General features: G+C 43.5%; 2 protein-coding genes across 2 annotated transcripts; both read left to right on the forward strand.

The window, feature by feature from the left end:
* Positions 1-1,129: 1,129 nt before the first annotated feature.
* On the forward strand, positions 1,130-6,715 carry LOC104500892 (protein FAM71D-like; the record flags this gene model as incomplete). The annotated part of the gene is made up of 5 exons (XM_010144617.1): positions 1,130-1,269; positions 2,567-2,769; positions 3,324-3,522; positions 5,969-6,185; positions 6,639-6,715. Coding segments are annotated over 5 exons (836 nt in total), but the record flags the coding sequence as incomplete, so codon positions are not given.
* Positions 6,716-11,359: 4,644 nt separating this feature from the next.
* On the forward strand, positions 11,360-16,806 carry MIA2 (melanoma inhibitory activity 2; the record flags this gene model as incomplete). Its single annotated transcript, XM_010144618.1, has 5 exons — positions 11,360-11,474; positions 12,891-13,024; positions 14,013-14,099; positions 14,291-15,425; positions 16,567-16,806. Coding segments are annotated over exons 1-5 (1,711 nt in total), but the record flags the coding sequence as incomplete, so codon positions are not given.
* Between the last annotated feature and the right edge of the window lie 843 nt (positions 16,807-17,649).

A 17,649-nucleotide genomic window follows, 5' to 3' on the forward strand; every position in this document is an offset into this window, starting at 1 on the left:
CCAGCTCATCGTCCCCATGGAGCAGACCAGCTCTTGCTGTTGCCTGGCAGCCTGCACTTCATGAATAATAGCTATGCAAGAATCTCGGATGTTACCGTGTCCTTCATGTGCTCGTGTTACAGGTGAATCCATGTTACCTGTTACCCTGCTGCCCCGCTGCAACCAAGAAATGGAACTGCTGCCAGGACAGGTGACAGCACAAACCAGGTGATGTATTGTGATGCAAGCGGTGACGGGGCTGAGTTCTTCCAAACCACGCTGTCTGCCTCTAACAACAACTTGCTGCTCATGTACCTGCTTTCACGTACCACTTCTCTTCGTATCATCGCTTCTTAAAGAAACTCAAGCAGGGAAACCGTATCATCAAGACCGTGTGTGATGAGGCTGGGTTTCTAGTGCGGGGAGAATTCCAGGGGGCTTTGCAGAAGGGACTAGCACACGCGTGTCCTCTCTTCCCTTAGACATACTCCTCCGTATGGACGGACCTAAGTGAAACAAGGTATGAATGGGAAGTAGAAGTCTGCTACATCTGTTTGTTTTTTAAAAAAACACTGCGGCAGGATATTCCTGTTCTTATCATTCTGCCAAGTACTCAGCGGTCGTAAACAAATCATTTTTGCATCTATTTGGGTTAATAGAAATTAGCTGTTTAGTAAAGACTCATTAAATTGAATTAATGAGTAGCCTTGTTTTGTTTGGTTTTTTTTTTCCCCTCAATGGGTCAATCAATATTATGTTCCTCGCTGTCCAGCTTTTGTGTTTAAGTCAGCTTGGCCACCCGCTGGCAGATTTCTGCTTCAGAGACTCTCTGAAGTCTTGCCCTCCTTTTGACTCCTTGATAAAAACACATGATCCAAGAGGTGCCGAACCAGCAGGCCCTTTTTCCTTAAATAGTAAAAGAGGAGTCAAGAGCTGCGAGAGAGCCTTACTAAGTTCCTCTTTGCAACTGAGATTGCATGTTCTTAAAAACGTGTGTTTTGAGGGGAAAGGTTCTGCTTTTCAGTGCTGTAATAAAGCCTACCAGGAAGGATCATGTGTCTTTTCATAATCTTGGGGCGGGGTGGTAACACATTAGCCTCTTTATCTCTATTCCCTTTAACTTGTACATTTATTTTTGTTTTGTGGACAGGCAAAATGAATAGCAAGTTTGATTTCAAGAGCATCATTTCAAGTCAGTCGTCTGTTATGGGTGACCTCCACAGACTTCTTCGCCAGGGAGAATATGCTCCTTTTACCTGTGCTCCCATTTTTGAGAGCAAGTTTGTCCAGGTAAGAAGTCATTCAAATGAAATCATTTGACATGCTCAGGATAAAATTGCTTGCAATGATTCACCCTCTTTTAATCCTTCAGCTCAACAGGGTACTCCTCATTCATTTATTCTCGCTATTCTTATTCTCTGGTTACTACACACATGCGGGGGTTTATCATCTCCTATAGACTTACTCTGCTCATGCTTTAAAGGCATGTCCAGAAACCCAGCAACAGCAACGCTGCGAATTAGAGGAGGACAAATAGTGATGTTTTCACCCTTCCTTGTCAGCCCCTGCTCCTTTTGCAGCAACAGCTGCGACTGTTCTAGCCATTTTCTGGTTCTGTGCTATCTCACTAAGATTTTTAGCCATCAGCATCGGTTCAATCCAGCCTAAACGGCAGCCAGCCTTTCCCAGGAATCTCCCCACACTTGCAGCTTCCAGTATCCTTGCAGGCGATATCACTATTACAGAGCTACGAGTCTCTGCTTTGAAGGGACCTCACGATTTATCCCTGCTTTATTTACCAGACCTCATTTACTCTCAAGGTGGCTGTTGCAGTAACCAATCAACCCAAGAACACAGCTCTATCACTGACTCATTTACACTAAAATGAAAAAAAAAAGTAGCCTTTGATCTTTTTTACGTACTGTCTCTCATGCTTGGGAGTAGATTCTATGAGATATCCACAGATTTAATGCATGTCTTCCCTCAAACGCCTTCTTAGGACACACTTTTTCTCTGATGCCTATCAAAACCAAATCCTGCCAATGGTACTTGACACATGATTTGATCATGCTTACCAAATCATTCTTATCTCCTTGTGTTTTTTCTCCTTTTTCTGTAATTTCATCTCTTACTCGTAAGCTACCTGGCATCTTTTTCCATTCTGTGCTTGCACAGCACCTAGCAGGATCCTGGTTCATAACCAGGTCTCATTAATACCACAGTAATACTGACAAAAGACAGTGAATCATCAGCACTCAGTGCCTCTTCCATCATGTTTACACTGACAAATTCAAAATAATGGCCCTCAAGAGGTTTCTGACCACAGCAATCAGATACCCAATGATTTGGTCTACACAAAAGCCAGTAATTCCCAGTCCTTTGTCCTTATTCTATTTCTTCGCTTTCTTTCCACTCATGCACCTTCCTGTCTTACCGTTCTATGTTCCCCTCTCTCCTCATCAACCCAGCACATAAGCTCTGGGGCCTCCAAGCCAAAGCACCATGAAATGTATTGGTAGCATATTCTGAGAGATCACATGGAAAATGACACTGTTGATGGGGCACTTTTGTTGTTGTTGTTGTTCAGGTTAATCGAAGAGGAGACCCAATTTCTATCCATAACCGACCCATCTGCGTGACCATTGGCATCTGTGCTGACAATCCCGGTTCACCAATGCCCAATGTCATGCTGGTAGCGCACAAGAAGCCTGTGTCCACACAGGAAATTATGACAAAATCCTGGAAACCCTCAGAGCAACCATCCCACGTGGAACAGCTAGTACTTAGCAGGTGACTTAGCACTGAGAAGGTTTAAATATTTATTTGAAGAGTAAATAAGAAATATGAGTGTATTCCCACTTCCCTTCATTTAAGGGTCAGTTTATCAACAGACCTCATATTTGCACGGGTGCTTTGTCCCAGCACTAACACCATAAAGGTAGGAGAAGCTCTGAAGTACAGACCTTTAGGCCCCACTCCAGTCATCATTTCAAGCCAATACTGGTCACGTGTGTGTGGATAGATGATGACCACAAATGCTTAATAAACCTTTTTCTGGATATATCGGAAGCTGAAAGCTGGCAGGAAGGCTGCAGGTACAGAACTGCCAGGGAAGGTGGCAGTGGAGTAAAGGCATTGTAGAGAAGCCAACTTCCTTTGCCTCCTTTCTGAGCACTTCCACAGCCAGCTAGAGGCACTCCAAAGAGTGTCCAAATCCACTTGACAGCATCTTCTTGCTCCAGTTTATCACCTGTAGACTTACTCTATCGGTAGGGCTGACAGATAGTATCTTCTTGGAGAGGAACCTCCATTTGTTCTCAATGACCTCCCTCTTCTTTTTACAGGTTTCTCCCCTTGCAGTGGGTGGAACTCTCTGTCCACAGCACAGATAAACATCACCTCATGTTAAGATTAGTAAATGGCCGTTGCTATTATCTGGAGCTCTGTGCCCCACCAGACCAGCAAGAGCACCTATTCCACCAGTGGCTGCAGCTCATCTTTCTCCTAAACCCCCCAGAAAATGCCAGCAATACCAAAGTTCAGGTAAAATGCAAAGATTTTGGCACGCGTGACAAGAAAGCTTCCAGCTCAAACAACGCATCAAAAGCTGGGAGTCTTTAGCAAATAGATCTCAAAAGTTCAAGCTGCCCAATCAGAAGGCAGCACTTACGTCAATATTCTGTACTATCCCTCAAGCCAAAGTTTTTGTGTGATTTAAAGGAGTTCTGTTTGTCAAAATAGCTGCTTGTAAACTCCCTATGGAATTTCAGGGCAATGGGAGCGAGGGTGCCAGGTGCACCATAGCCCCGATGGATGTTTTGCGAGCCAGCACGCTATTTACTGTTCGGTGCTTAGTTTTCCCTCATAGCTGGAAAATGTTCTTAAATGGGGTTTTTTGATTGAATTCTGCAATGCACTGCAAAAAAAAAAAAGGCACAGAAGGGAAGACATGGCACAGATGAGACCCATGCAGGGACTGAGAACTAATAAGCAAAGAGGGCAAAGGCATTTGCTCTGTTCAAAGGATGGAAGGTTCTTAAGGGAGATGCTACAGCAGGCAGCTGCTCGCTGTGGCTAAGAGAGAAACAAGAACAGTGGAGGTCAGCACAAATGCTTCAGGAGGTCCTGGAGCATCACATACAGAAACTTCACTAAAGCACAAATGGAAAGCACAAGTTCCTTCGCTTAGGAAGGAACTTGGATGATTAGTGATGCTGTTCAACACTATATAAAGCCATTTCCCGAACTTCCAGGGAAACCCGTCTCAGCACGTGTATTGATGGGTCTTTAGTTCCCTCTCAAGCCAACTCTGCCCTGAACTGTGTAGAGGCACATCCATAGGGAGGAGAAAAAAAAAAACCAAACCCCACAACACATGGCCAGTGCTTGGTGTTGCATGTACATCTTTTCTCTGCACTCGGGAGCTCCCGTCTTCTCCCTGGCCATGGGTAGCAAAGAGAAGGAGTAAGTCTGCGTACACAACAGAAAAGTTACAAGGGAAGTGGAAAAAGGTAATTTTAAAGAACCGTGAGAGATGATTCTTTAAAGAAAAATCGGTGATGAGGTAAAGGGATGATCGAAGAAAGTCTAGGGGGAAAAAATAGCATATTCAGCTTCAATTTGCAGAAAGTATTAGACTCAGATTTGGCTGAAAAAGCTGCGCAGCCACCTCCTCACAACCGTATTGGTGAAGTCAAGAATGCACAGATTGTGAGAAAGTAACTCTGGGATTTATAAAATCTATTACTCTATATTCTCCTCCTTCAACTATCCCTACATAGTCACCTTTCTTCTGGGTTTTCTGCTTTCTCTCTTACCTGACGTCAAAGATGAGATCCACTAACAACTTCCGGACATACCCTGGCCTGCCATGAATGTCACCTCCTGTGCATACAGCAGATGTTACTAGTGATTTAATATCCTGAAATCATGATCCAGACCTAGGATCTCCATTTTTCTTTGCAGAATAGACATCTTATTTTCCCAGTCACATGTTCATCTGTGTTTTAATGACCTGGCTGTCGCTCACTATCGACTTTTCTACTGATGGTTTTAAAGTTTGGATTTTCCTTTGCATTATGACATCCTCCCTGCTCTTTTCCTATTTAGACAGAAAGCTATCTGCACCTGAGAGCCTTACAGGTGCCTCTGCGCAGCTACTTGAAAGCAGGAGGCTTAGAAAGATTTTAGTAGGGACCGAACTCAAACTCTGGACAGGAGAGAGAGCAAAGATCTTATCTCAGCTTCCAAATATGAGCAAGAAGAGGAGAATAACCTGGAGGTAAAGGAGTCCTCTGCCAGAAGCAGATAACTAGGTGGCAAAGCCACAAACAGCTCTCAGCGGTTAAGCTTTGGGACCTGTTATCCCTTGATGTACTGCACGGTCACCTATAGCTGAAGCTGTAGGCCAATAACGACCAACAAATTGATAATGTAGGAGACACAGTAGTCTCTCTTCTAGATAAATCTATCACATTTCCAATGGATAGTCTGTCTGACACCACTTCATAGCAGAATATTCAGGATATAGGAGTCTGCTCCATAGGAATTTGGAGATCTTATCAAAGCTTATAAATATCTAAAGGGCAGGTGTCAGGAGGATTCTTACAGTGGTGCCCAGTGACAGGACAAGGGTCAACAGGTACAAACAGGAACCCAAGAAGTTCCATCTGAACATGAGGAGAAACTTCTTTACTTTCATGGTGGTGGAACATTGGAACAGGCTGCACAGAGAGGTTGTGGAGTCTCCTCCCATGGATATTTTCAAAACCCACCTGGATGCCATCCTGGGCAACCTGCTCTAGGAGAACCTGATTTAGAAGCAGCGTTGGCCTAGATGATCCTCAGAGGTCCCTTCTAACTCTTACCATTCTGTGACTCTCTGAAATTATCACAAAAGTTCTAGCTCTGCCGATAGATCCCTGCAGAGGTTTGGGGTTTTTTTGGCAGTTGCTACTATAGCTGTTAATCTTTCTGTTTTTCCTTCAAGAGGGATGACCAACAAGCTGTGCCTAATGCCAAAACAGAGAGAGAATTTACTAAAAAAACCTCCTCCAAGCAAGTTCCCCTCTCAGGTAGAGTGGGTCCCACAGAAGAGATTGGAAGGAAAGGGCAAGTCTTCTACAGCTTCCTGAAACGAATCACTGCGCAGTCAAAGAAGAGCACCGGGATAGAAAGAGCAAAACCACATATAAGTGGGAAAGCAGGTAGGCATGTCTGGAAAATGAATCTCGTATACTTAGTTTCCCCTGCTGACTTTGAAAGTAAGATGCGTCATATTTTTTTCTTCAAAAAATATATTATTGCCGACACCTTTTCAGGGTTACTGTGATTTTCCTAATTTCCTTTGACGGTTTAGGAAGCCGAGGAACACAGGGTGGGGTTTTCAGGTATTTTCAAGATTTCTGCTGTGGGGTGAGTAGGTGTGACCGAAGGAGAACAGCACGGGAAAAGGCCATTAGGAATACAGAGAACAACTTCTAGGAAACTCCCCACAAAGGCAAATCGATTCTCTCTGCTTGGTCTTTCTTCCGTTGTGGTTCTTGGTGTATCTTTACCTTCTCTGTCCTTTTCTCTCTCTCGATTCCTTACGCTGCCTTTTCTCTTTCATTTCTTCTGTAATGTGTTCTCTTCCTCATGCTCATCGTGTTTCTTTACAGGAAATGAAAACGGCGGCAGCAAGTCAAGCAGACTCTTTCAAGTAATATCCCAGACGATTAGGAACAAAAGCAAGTAAAGCAAAGCATGCTGGCCATCAGATGCAGGTGGAACAAGGAGAAGATGTGCACATGGAAGAAGATGTTCCCCTGCAGATCCCAGTTTCGTTCACAACTTCTTACTATTGTGCAATCAGCTACTACTGAAATACAAACTCTCTGTTCCTCCGTATTTGTTCACAACTAGCAACAACAAATAAATTTTGATCCTTGGCAGAGGAACCTGCATTTTTCAGTGACTGAGACAATTTTTTGGGGGAGAAGACTTGTGGTTTGAAGCTCACCGTGCAGTGAGTTTCATACTAATGAGAGCCATTCTACAAGAATTTGGTGGCGTTGTTACTGTTATTATTATCTGGGAACTACAAACAACTGAGCAGCATTTCTGGCAGAACATATTTGCTGCAATAAAAAGCATTTCCCATTAAGCAAACTAAGTATCTGCTGCTGCTCTTGCCACCCATCGCTGGGACATGTCTGTGTGGTTTACAGCACGTGCAGGATTTTGCTGAAGTTTTGAAGAGGAAGTTCTGCACAAGCATAGCTAAGCATGGGAGAGGGAAGACTCAATGTGCTTTCCTCCAAATGAGCACAGAGGACATACATACTTCACAGCTTCCAAGTGGGCAAATGCCAATATAATGTTCCCCAAGAATATAAATTAACTGAGGGCAGCCCATGTGTAATCAGACTCCAGCCTAGGGTGAAATAAGAAACAAGAACTGGCAAATTCAGATTCTAGATATCACCCAAAATGTGAACAAGAGTGACATATTATTCAATATAACTGGAAATTCCAACGTTATTTTCCACGGTGAAAAACATTTTCTAGATTCTGTTTATCAAAAAAGCAAAGCAGCAATTACTGACAAGGAAGAAACTTCTAGATGAGAAAATGATTGTACAGCATATTTTCTGCTCAAGGGACAGTAAGTACTTGAATGAGACGTGATTTATGAAGTGCTGTTGTCCACTTCAAGAACAAATGTAAAATACTGCAAAAATAAGGATCAGTAAGAGCATCTTCACTATCATCTACAGACAGCTGCTCCCCGCAAGCATCCCTGCAGCATGAGCCTGGGGGGATGGGGGTCCCCAGGGACGTGTCCCCTCAGGCAAGGATGCTCAAAGCCCACAGTGGCCTCCCACCCCGCAGCCTTGCAGGGCTGCATGGGAAGTGCAAGACAAGCCGCTGGCTCCCCAAGCACCCCAGAGTGGGGTCCCCATCACACCCCATGTCCACGGTGCCTGCTCCAGCCTGCCCGGGTGCTGGGGGACACCCACCTTCTTGGAGGGGGGCTGCTCTTTCAGCAGTGCCCCCTTCCTTCTCCTCTGCTGTGCCATTGTGGAGACAAGGTGGGAAATTGAAGGGAGGAGGCAGGGAGGTGCTGGGAGAGTTGAGTAGGGCTGAAACGTGGGTCACAGGAGCAGGGAGCACAGCAGAGGGGCTGTGTTGTCCCCATTGCCAGGCACTGGCCCATAGGTCAAAAGGACAGGAGGACCCATGTGCTGGGTGAGAGGTGGGGGGGGATGACACTTGAGGGGGCTGTAGCTCCATGGGGAGTGCTGGGCAATTGTTCTGGTGCCCCTCCAGACACACTGACCCACTTTGGAGCTTGAATAGATGTGCTGGCATTGTATCTTGGTGGGGGTTTTGTGGCGGGGAGGGCGCTACCGACTTGGCTCCTGTCAGAAGCTTCCACTCGCCCTTGGCTAAGGCTGATCCAATCAGCACCTCTGTGATACCATGGCTGCTGGAGCGGTCCTTTGCTGAGAGCCAGGATATTTGCGAGTAGTCTTCTAGAGCGTCTTTCGTTTGTCAGGTCTTATGGTCGGTTTTGAGTTGTAACTGTGAGACTCAGGTTCGGCTGCTGCCTTTTCTAGAGGTTACTGTGGTTCCACAGGACAAACCTATTAATTTTGGGTCTGTCCCAGATCTTTAAAATTAATTTCCCTGCTCAGAGAATTATTTCTCTGAGGCCCCCTGTATTTATGATGGGATGATATGCTTTGGCAGTGGTACATGAGTAATACACAGAAATCCGTGTTTTGGAGGACAGCATTTTGCTCTTTCAAAGTTTTTTTTCCCCCCTCCTCATCTGAGTTTTATAGAGAACCTGCGAAAAAACCTAGAAAAACTGTCACCTGTTGAGATTTCTCTAACTGGCAGAGTGAATTGGTTATTCTTGGCTTCCTTTGACTTCGCCATTTTTACAAGATGGACTATACCCTTCCATGTTTAGTGCAGTATTCCACACAGCGAAACCCCTGGAGCCTTTCAGTGCCACCGCAAGAAGGTAACCAAAGCTGCAGAGACTGCTGTTACTATAAGATAGATGTTGACTTTAATGTGCTCAGAAGAAATTTTTACCAACTTAGGACTTGCTTTGGGGTCTTTACTGTCAGTGCACATGCTGTGAACTCACACTTGTTGCTTCTGTTCTGCAGAACAGAAATTAACTGAAGCTGTAAAGCTTTCAACTTTGTCCTTTCGAAGCCAGCTGTGATAAACGCCACGAATCTTTGACTTTAGTTCAAAGGTGATTAGAATTTGTGCTTGTCTGACATCTGCAAGTACAGGGTTTACGCCTAGAAGAAAAGAATATTTGATGTAAATATGATTTATTATTGAAGTTACTAGAGGAAGAAGTAACACAGATTGGAGCGGTGCTCCTCAGCCTTTCCACAGCTTCAGACCCAGGAGAATTATTGTCGAGGCTAATGAGCAGAATTGAAAAATTGCAGAGGTAGATTAAGCTGAGTAGCTACGATGAGCTGACACATTTTATCTCCACACAAAGACTTGAGAATTAGGTTGGGCAGCTAGATGAAACCAAAGTCAGAGCCAGTTTCAGAGCTGTTTTGACAAATACAGCAATAGCGTGCGGATCCCAAGGTGTGCGTCTGATAGTTTGTTCTCCTGCACAAACTTGCTTAAGTACATAAATTTAGGTGTCAGAATACCTGTTTTTCCCATTTTTAGGTGAATCAGTTCTGCGTTACCAGGCGTTTCTAGGCCCACTCTTGGTTTTTGCGCCAAATTCCAGGGTTGGTGTACAACATTATGAGAGACTCTTCTGACCGGTTGTTAATTTTGGTGGGATATAAATGCTGTCCTTCTCTTGATTTTGTACAATACTTTGTACATATAGAGGCACCCCAATATAAATTTCTGGAGTATTTCTTCTCACCAATCTGTCCTCATCTGTAGAAACGTGGGAATGAAAAAATAAACGTGTCCATCCTATTTTTCTGTTCACCAGGTTTCTTTGCGTTTGTCATGTTTCAGCAGCTTCATATTCCATTCCTCCCCCTTCACCTCCTAGAGGACCCCAGGGAAGGTCCCAAATCACTGACTCTCTGAACAACACAAGATCCAGGGGAGTGAAGGGGAGAGACTGTTGGTGGTGGGGATGGGGCTGCATCAAAGCTCGTGAGGACCGAGTGTGGGCGACCGATCCCTAGGATGTTTTCCCTGGTGTACCAGCCAGCTCTCTGGTGGACAACCTAACAGCAGGGGCAGCTGGTGTGCTAGGTCATGGGATGACTACCAGGTCATGTGGCAAAAGAAGGGGTCAAAGTGTTAAATTGCAACTGGAGGATGTGTCATCTACTGTGTTTTTTTTCTGTTAGCTGGTCAGTGTGACCCTGGCTCAGTCCGTGCTCCCTCTGCCACCCTCCAGGAGACGAGCTGTTTGCTGGCTCAGTAGGTCAGGTTAAGCACCAGTGGCTGGCAGGTCTGAGTTGTGGAGCAGGAGGGAGTCGGATACAGCTTAGGCTCACGGAAAGAGAAAGCAGAGCGAAGGCTGCGTGAGCCACGCGCAGGACTGAAGGCGGGGCAGGACTGCTAGGACACACATGATGGCAAATAGTATCGGTTGGGCAGGAATGGAGATTCTCGGGGTGGTATTGAGAAGGGAGGAGAGTGGGGAAGGAAAGGTGAAGCCCCTTCTGTGGGTAAATTAGACATGCTGTGTTTAAGCGCAGGACAAGGACGTGAAGCCCTTGAAGCAAAGCTTACTTCTAACGCAAACCTCTCCACAAGATCTCATTGGTGGCACAACTCCGTACCTGTACAACCAGTCTATGGCTCCCTGCATAGTTACCCCCGAAAGCACAACCTGTATTTGAGACAACATTATTTGTAACTCCACTCTGGTTAACAGATTGCTGAGGAACGTGCAGGTTATTCCATTGAAAAAGCTAGAATATTGTCAGCAGCTATATTAGCAATCATGAAAATCAGTATCAGCAAGACATTGATCGTTCACCTTAAAATCTGATGGAAGATGTGTATTAAAAACGCATTCACCATCCAGAAAAAATCCTGCAACAACTCTTGTTGGCTTTCCCCTAACACAACCTCCCACAAACTCAGTACAGAAGAACCTGCCCGAGGGAGGCTAAATTTTGATGCGACCGGAACTGGTTTCTTTGTATTTAAAACACTGGTGGAGCTATCAGAACATAGTTAATCATTAAATTTCATGCATGTAATCAGGACGCCTGACTCCACAGATAGCAGCTCAGCAAAGTGTTTAAGCAGATGAGAGAAGGAAAACAGGACTGTAAATTTATTTGTTAGGCTAAGAAAAATAATGTAGAATATTCTCGCACATCGATGCAGTTTCCACAGTTTCGGTGCGTTCTAGATTTAAGCTGAAATGCCGAGGATCTTGGATGGGAGAACTTTGCTGTTAGTAATTTCATTTTTAACAGGTCTGCAGAGTACAAAGGTACTTTCAGAATGGAAGAAGTGTGGTGATCGGGAATGCGAGAGTAAGTAACCTGGTTGTTTCTTTTTTGAAAGGAGTCCATGCTGTACGCGCAACTATGACAAACCATAATGTTGAAATTAGCAGCGAAACGGACTGAAAATGAGTAGCCGTAGGAAACAGCTGCGGTCAGTACTCTCAGTTCACAAGCAATAGGCTCAACCTTTTCAAACAAAAAGAAAAAAGTTATCGGCCGGATTGTGTTGTGTAAGCCTATAAAGATCAAAGTTCAGTAGAAATAGTCTTGAACAGCCAGTTTTCCTCAGGTTTCCTCAAAACGGGCAGTATAAAGCAGCTTTAAAGTATTTTTAACTCATTCATTACAGGTACAAAAGAAATAGATACTAAAACCCCCCAAAAGGCAGGCCATGAACTGAGTAAGGACTGTGTATCTTGTGTTTATAGCACATTCACAGCCCATTCTGCAACACTCCGTTCTCTTACCCTTAGCAAACTGGTTTGGGCTTTTTGTAATCCTTCTTACCCTGTTAATAGATCCTCATTGCTTACGGTTTCTCTTCTTTAACATGAAGAGTGAGCAGTTCCTGGGGAGTAAATAGCTCTGCACTGCACCACAAGTGGGCGGCGATAAATAATGCCCCATCTCTTATCCATCAATTACCATTGTGAGAGCGCTCACATGCAGCTGAATCTGCTTCTACGCTGTCTCCATGGGTTTGGCAGCCTTAATTATTGCCCTTGTGATGTGGGTAATGTGTCCTGGAGTGGAAGAGAGCTTAGATTTCCTCTGCTGGTGGATCTTTCTTGTCCTGTGGAGCCACGCTGCCTTGGGCAGGTTCTGGATGCTCAGTGATGTCTTTGTGGAGCAGCATGAAGAATGGGCTTCGGCCTGACCATGGCATGTCAGCAGTTTCTGTGGGCAGACAGGGGTGGAGACAATGAGAATTTAAAATCATTCAAATCGAAGTGGAAACTTTGGTTTTGACAATGTGTTTTAAGGTTTGTATTGCTTAATCTTACCCATTCATAATAAATGTGTATTCAAGAAATATCCCTGAAATAATCACTAGATTTAACTCAGAATCTCTAAAATATACAATTATAAACATGCCTGGGAAATGTTTTTTAGCTGTTTAGACCTGGCTTTAGTAGCTGAACTTGCTAATTCTCCACAGGCATTTCAGCAGCGAACGCTGGGCTGAGTAAGGACCAGAACATGCCCATGCAGGACAAGAGCTTTTCTCCTTCAGGTCTGCAGTAAATAGCAAACAGGATCGTGCTGCTTTTGGCATTAGTTGCTTTCCTCTTGATGATAGAAATGGCTTAGTATCATCACAAAGCACATGTTGATGTATTAACAAATGTTTTGAGGTATTTATCTGGCTGCTTTGGTAACCCGTCTGGCCTCAGACAACGTGGCTGCTGTACTTATTTCTTTTATTTCTACATACTATTCCAGTGGCGATGAGCAGAGTTCAAGCCACGACTGACTATGAGGGGCCTGACTGCCGGTATCTTAACTTCAAAACCGGGGAAGAGATAATGGTGTACTCCAAACTTTCAAGGAAAAATGAAAACTTGTGGACAGGAAGTGTAAGTATTTCAGTCTGAAAGACTTTCCCCATAAATAATTCAGATAGTTTAATAATAACGTAACAACTGGGGTCTGCTGGCTTCTAGGGATCTTCCATCTCCTTTGTAATATCAACCAGTCATGGAGCAATATGGTATTTGGGTTATTTTTGTTATCTTTATATAGATGGAGGAAATCAAATCTTGGCAAAGATCACTCATGGAGAAACAAATCCATGTTTTCTGTCTCCTTCATCTCATCACCTGGCAATAATGATTTACTCTGGCTCCCTTAACAACAATCAGGTCTTTTGGGACAAATACCTGCCTACAGGTCTGTGGGAAAGAAGGTTTTACAGCTGCTTAATCAGCGACCCAGTATTGGGAGCTGATTTCCCAGCTCAGTGCTCAAGGAAGGTTCCCAGAGAAGTTATTGGGCATAGTTAGTGGTTTGGAACAACTAATGTAGTTAGAACCGCCATGTAGTTATGTTCTAGCTAAGAAGGACCAGCTGCCCTGATCCAAATCTGGCTGCTAGTAAAACTGTGTAAGTATTTTCAAACCAGAAGATAGTGGTAATTTTTTTTTTTTTTGTAAATGATGTGTCACATTAATTGTTTAACAGTGAAATTCTGTCTTCCTCTGTCTCATCCAAGAGTATCTTTGCAGGGACCTCCCTCTTCCTTGCACTCCAAGATGTATTCCTCCACTGAAGGTTTGATGTAAAGCTAGTGACTGGTTTCTTGGTCAGACTGACCCTCATTTGATTCTTTTGGGCATTATCATTGACTTATCTTGTGTCGTGTTGTCATCTTCATTGCCAGTTTCTCTTCAGCCACAGCTGGTCTCGTACCTCAATTTCATGCCCTGCCAAACACAATGAAGGGGGTAGAGAGCAGCCCTACAAACCTCTAATTTGTTTATTCATGCTCTTCTGGCAGATATGCAGGTGCCTCATGTCCTTATCGCTGGAGATTAAATACTCTCACTGTTTTTACGTTTTTTACAGAAAGGAAAGGATTTTGGATATTTCCCAAAAGATGCTGTGAAGGTTGATGAAGTTTTTATTGCAGAAGAAGTTGAAGTGCTCACTAAGGTAAACCAACATCACCTGATTTTCCAGTGTAGTTCACAGCAGCTTAGAACCTCATATCCAGTTAGAAACTCGAGCGTCAATGCCTATTTTATTTCAGATAATTCAACACACCTTTTTAAATTATTGCTCCATTTGCATGTTTATTGTCATCTAAATTAATTTTTATCTGAAAGCTCATATTGTTCTTGTAGGAGACTGATTTCCTTTGTCTCCACGGAGATAAGTACCCTTTCGAAAATGAAGAGAGAGCATTACCTGATCACGACAAAGAAAGTGAATATTCACTATCTGACGCTGAACCAAAGCTGCACGAACATGAACTCTTAGAACAAATAAGAGCTGAATTGCTTTCAGAAAATGATTCCGAGGAACCTCACGCTCAGGAGGAGTATGCAAGTGAAGATCTGGTTAGAAAAAATGAGAACAGAGAAGATGATATTGAAGAACTGCAAACACAAACCAGTCTCCCCCTAGAACCCGTTCCAACCCAGTCTAGCTGGATCGCAGGATGGTTCACCACTGGAAGTGGAAATGATGAAGAACCCTCAAAAGCCATTACGGAATCTTTAGAAGAAAACACGTTCCGAGGCAGAAAATTAGCGGTAACTGCTGAAAATGATTTCCAGGAGACAAACGCGAAGGAGGAACACGAACCCCCGGCATCTGTTTGGCGTCAAGGTGGACTGATGGACTTTCTGTATTTTGGTGAAGAGCATGTGGATGTTGGTTTGGCATCAGAAAAAAATGATCCACAAATCCATGACGTTTCTGGTGTGCCTGGACATTCCAATAATGAACAGGAAACAGCAGTCACAGAGTTACTGACAGAAGAGGAAGGGAGTGAAAGCCAAGATTCCAAATCTAACTGGTTTAGTTTGGGTTTAAGTAATGTTCTTAATTTTGGCCATGCTGAGGAAGATACAATTGCTGCAGAAGACCAGCAAAGCAGAGAAACAGAGGATGAAGCAATCATGAATGAAGAGCAGGCTTTAGACCAGAAGGACTTGCCCATGGACAAAGAAACAGAGGGGACAGCTAAAGCAGTGACAGGTGAAGAAGACAAAGAGAATTGTGAACAAGAAATAATAGATTCAAACAGTAACACGCCAAACCCTGGGGAGATACCACCAAGTGTGGGTACTCATGATAATGCCAAAAGCACCTCAAATAGCACAGAATCGTCTTCTGATACACCACCAGGTGACAAAGAGGAGCCAACCGAACCCTGCAGTTCAGAGGAAGACTTGGTGTCAGAAAGCCAACTGCTGAAAAACGTTGAAGCTGAAAAGAGAAATGAGGAGTTGGAAAGCAAACACGGCTACTCAGGTTGGTATACAAGTATCTGTGATAGCTCTATTGATTATGATATGGACACATACGATAATCTACAGGAACATGAATCTTTGCAAATACCTTTAGTAAAATTAACAACGAGGCCTGCAGAGAAAAGTTTGAGGATACGTGTTTTGTTAAAACCCCCAAATTAAAATAGGGATGACACTAGGATTAGCAGAATTAAATACTGCACAGAAGAATGAGACAGAGTTAAAAGGAACTGGAGCAAGAGAAAGATACTACTACAGCTGTGGAAGGGGCAGAAAATTATGAAATTGATGGAGAAATCATGTAAGATACCTTTGAGGAAGGACAGCTTGGCATTTTGGAAAAAAATATGGTGCAGAATCCAGCTAAAACAAGGGAATTGACAAAATCATGGTAGGGTAGACAGATCGTGTCCCCACACCCAAGCAAAACCAGGCAAATACCATACGATGACCACTCAGATTTACTGAACCCACTGATTACATTCCAACGAGTTTATTGGAAGTTAAACCACGATACTTAGCAACCCTTTGAGCACCACTGTGAGGGCAGCAAACCCGGCACTCTGAAAAGATTAATCACGAGATCTCGGCTTTCTCAAGTAAAGATCATGTTATGCAGAGGAAACGAGTGATGTGTGTGCACAAAAGGGGCACAGTTTCGACAATGGGCAGGAAAAATGTATAGGGAAAAAAAAAAAGGAATGTTCTTCTAGAGCTGCCAGAGCTTTTGGTCCTCTAACAGCTCAGTGTTAATATAATTTTAATGGTTTAAGAGCCACTTACTCTTCCTGACTTTTGACTATCAGGTCAATTCGTGATGGGTATCTTTGGTTTGAAGCATAGAATTAAACATCAAATAATAATAAATGGTATTATTTTCTAAGTGGGTAAGCAAGGTGTGGGCTTTTTAAAAAGCATTATTTTATTGGCTTCAGGAAACTTTCTCCAAGTCACCGAAACTGAGGCAGCTTCAGTTATACTTGGGCATGACCATGTCTGTAGTTTTGCGGATTGTGCAGTGAAGTTCGTTGCCATGTGGGAAGTTGTTCATTTTTAACCCCATGTGGCATTTTTAACTGTACTTTTTTTGCAAAGCTTTTTCTCGGAAAATAAGCATGATTGCCCTTCACTGCTATTTGCAGGAGGAGGCAGTAGAAGAAAGCTGCTAGAAGAAAGACCAGAGAAGGAGCATGAAACATCAGAGAATGAACAGGAAATGAATGTGGCTGCAGACAGTGAACATGACAGTGACCAACCCTCAAAGGCAACAGCGATTCCTTCAGCAAATTCTGAAGAAAAACCAGATGGTTCCATAGTTGACTCTTCATCTGATGCCACAAAGCCTTCCTCCGATGCCATCCAGAGCTACATTCCGAGTAACGGTAAGTGTTAAGTTTATTAAGGAAAATAAATCCTAAAAAAAACTATGTATCTGGAATTATATTGACAATTGTGATGTAAAAACCTTTTTTTCCCCTCATGAACAAACCAGGAGGTTGGATATATCAGATACGTCTGTGCTTGAATGCTCTTGAGATCGGGGAATTGGTAAAATCTGTATTTTCAGCAGCGACGAGTATTATAAAAACGGTAAGAACTGTTTTTATGTGCTACCTTCTTGACATTAGTGCAAAATTCAGTCTGTTACTGGTTATGCTCTGCAATGAAGCTCCCAAAAAGAGAAAGCAAAGATGTCAGGTTAGTTTCTGTTCATCAGCCTCTTGGCACTGCAGAATCTGATGAACTTTTAGTGTGTTTGGGTTGGCTGGTTTACAGAACAGCCAGGAAACACCTCCGTGGCCAAAATATCAGCATTTGGGGTTTTTTGATTGTTTGTTTTTTAAACGAAGCTCATAGCTCCCTCTAGTTCCCACGACAGTACTGATTCGGTCTTAGAAAGTTTGGCTTAAGGTGAGTAAAATAATCAGAAAACTTCCAGTGTTTTTAAAAAGTCACTGCAAAGCCTTGACTCCCCCCAAAGATTTCCATAGTTTGTAACTGCATAAAAAACACTTTTCTAAGCAAAGGTATAATGCACAAAATGGGATTAAATTCGGTCCTGATTTCCAGTGGACTTAGACAGATTCTGGCTAAATGGCAGGAGATGAAAACTGAAAAACTTCCTTTTTTTCCCTCATGAACCAGATCGGATGTCAAGGCTCACTGATGGTCCCTTGCTATGGCCAAACCCATTCTTGTACTGATACAGCTACAAAAGCCACTTC

The sequence above is a fragment of the Buceros rhinoceros genome, unplaced genomic scaffold (assembly GCF_000710305.1).
Source record: "Buceros rhinoceros silvestris isolate BGI_N320 unplaced genomic scaffold, ASM71030v1 scaffold20851, whole genome shotgun sequence".
Classification (NCBI taxonomy): domain Eukaryota; kingdom Metazoa; phylum Chordata; class Aves; order Bucerotiformes; family Bucerotidae; genus Buceros; species Buceros rhinoceros.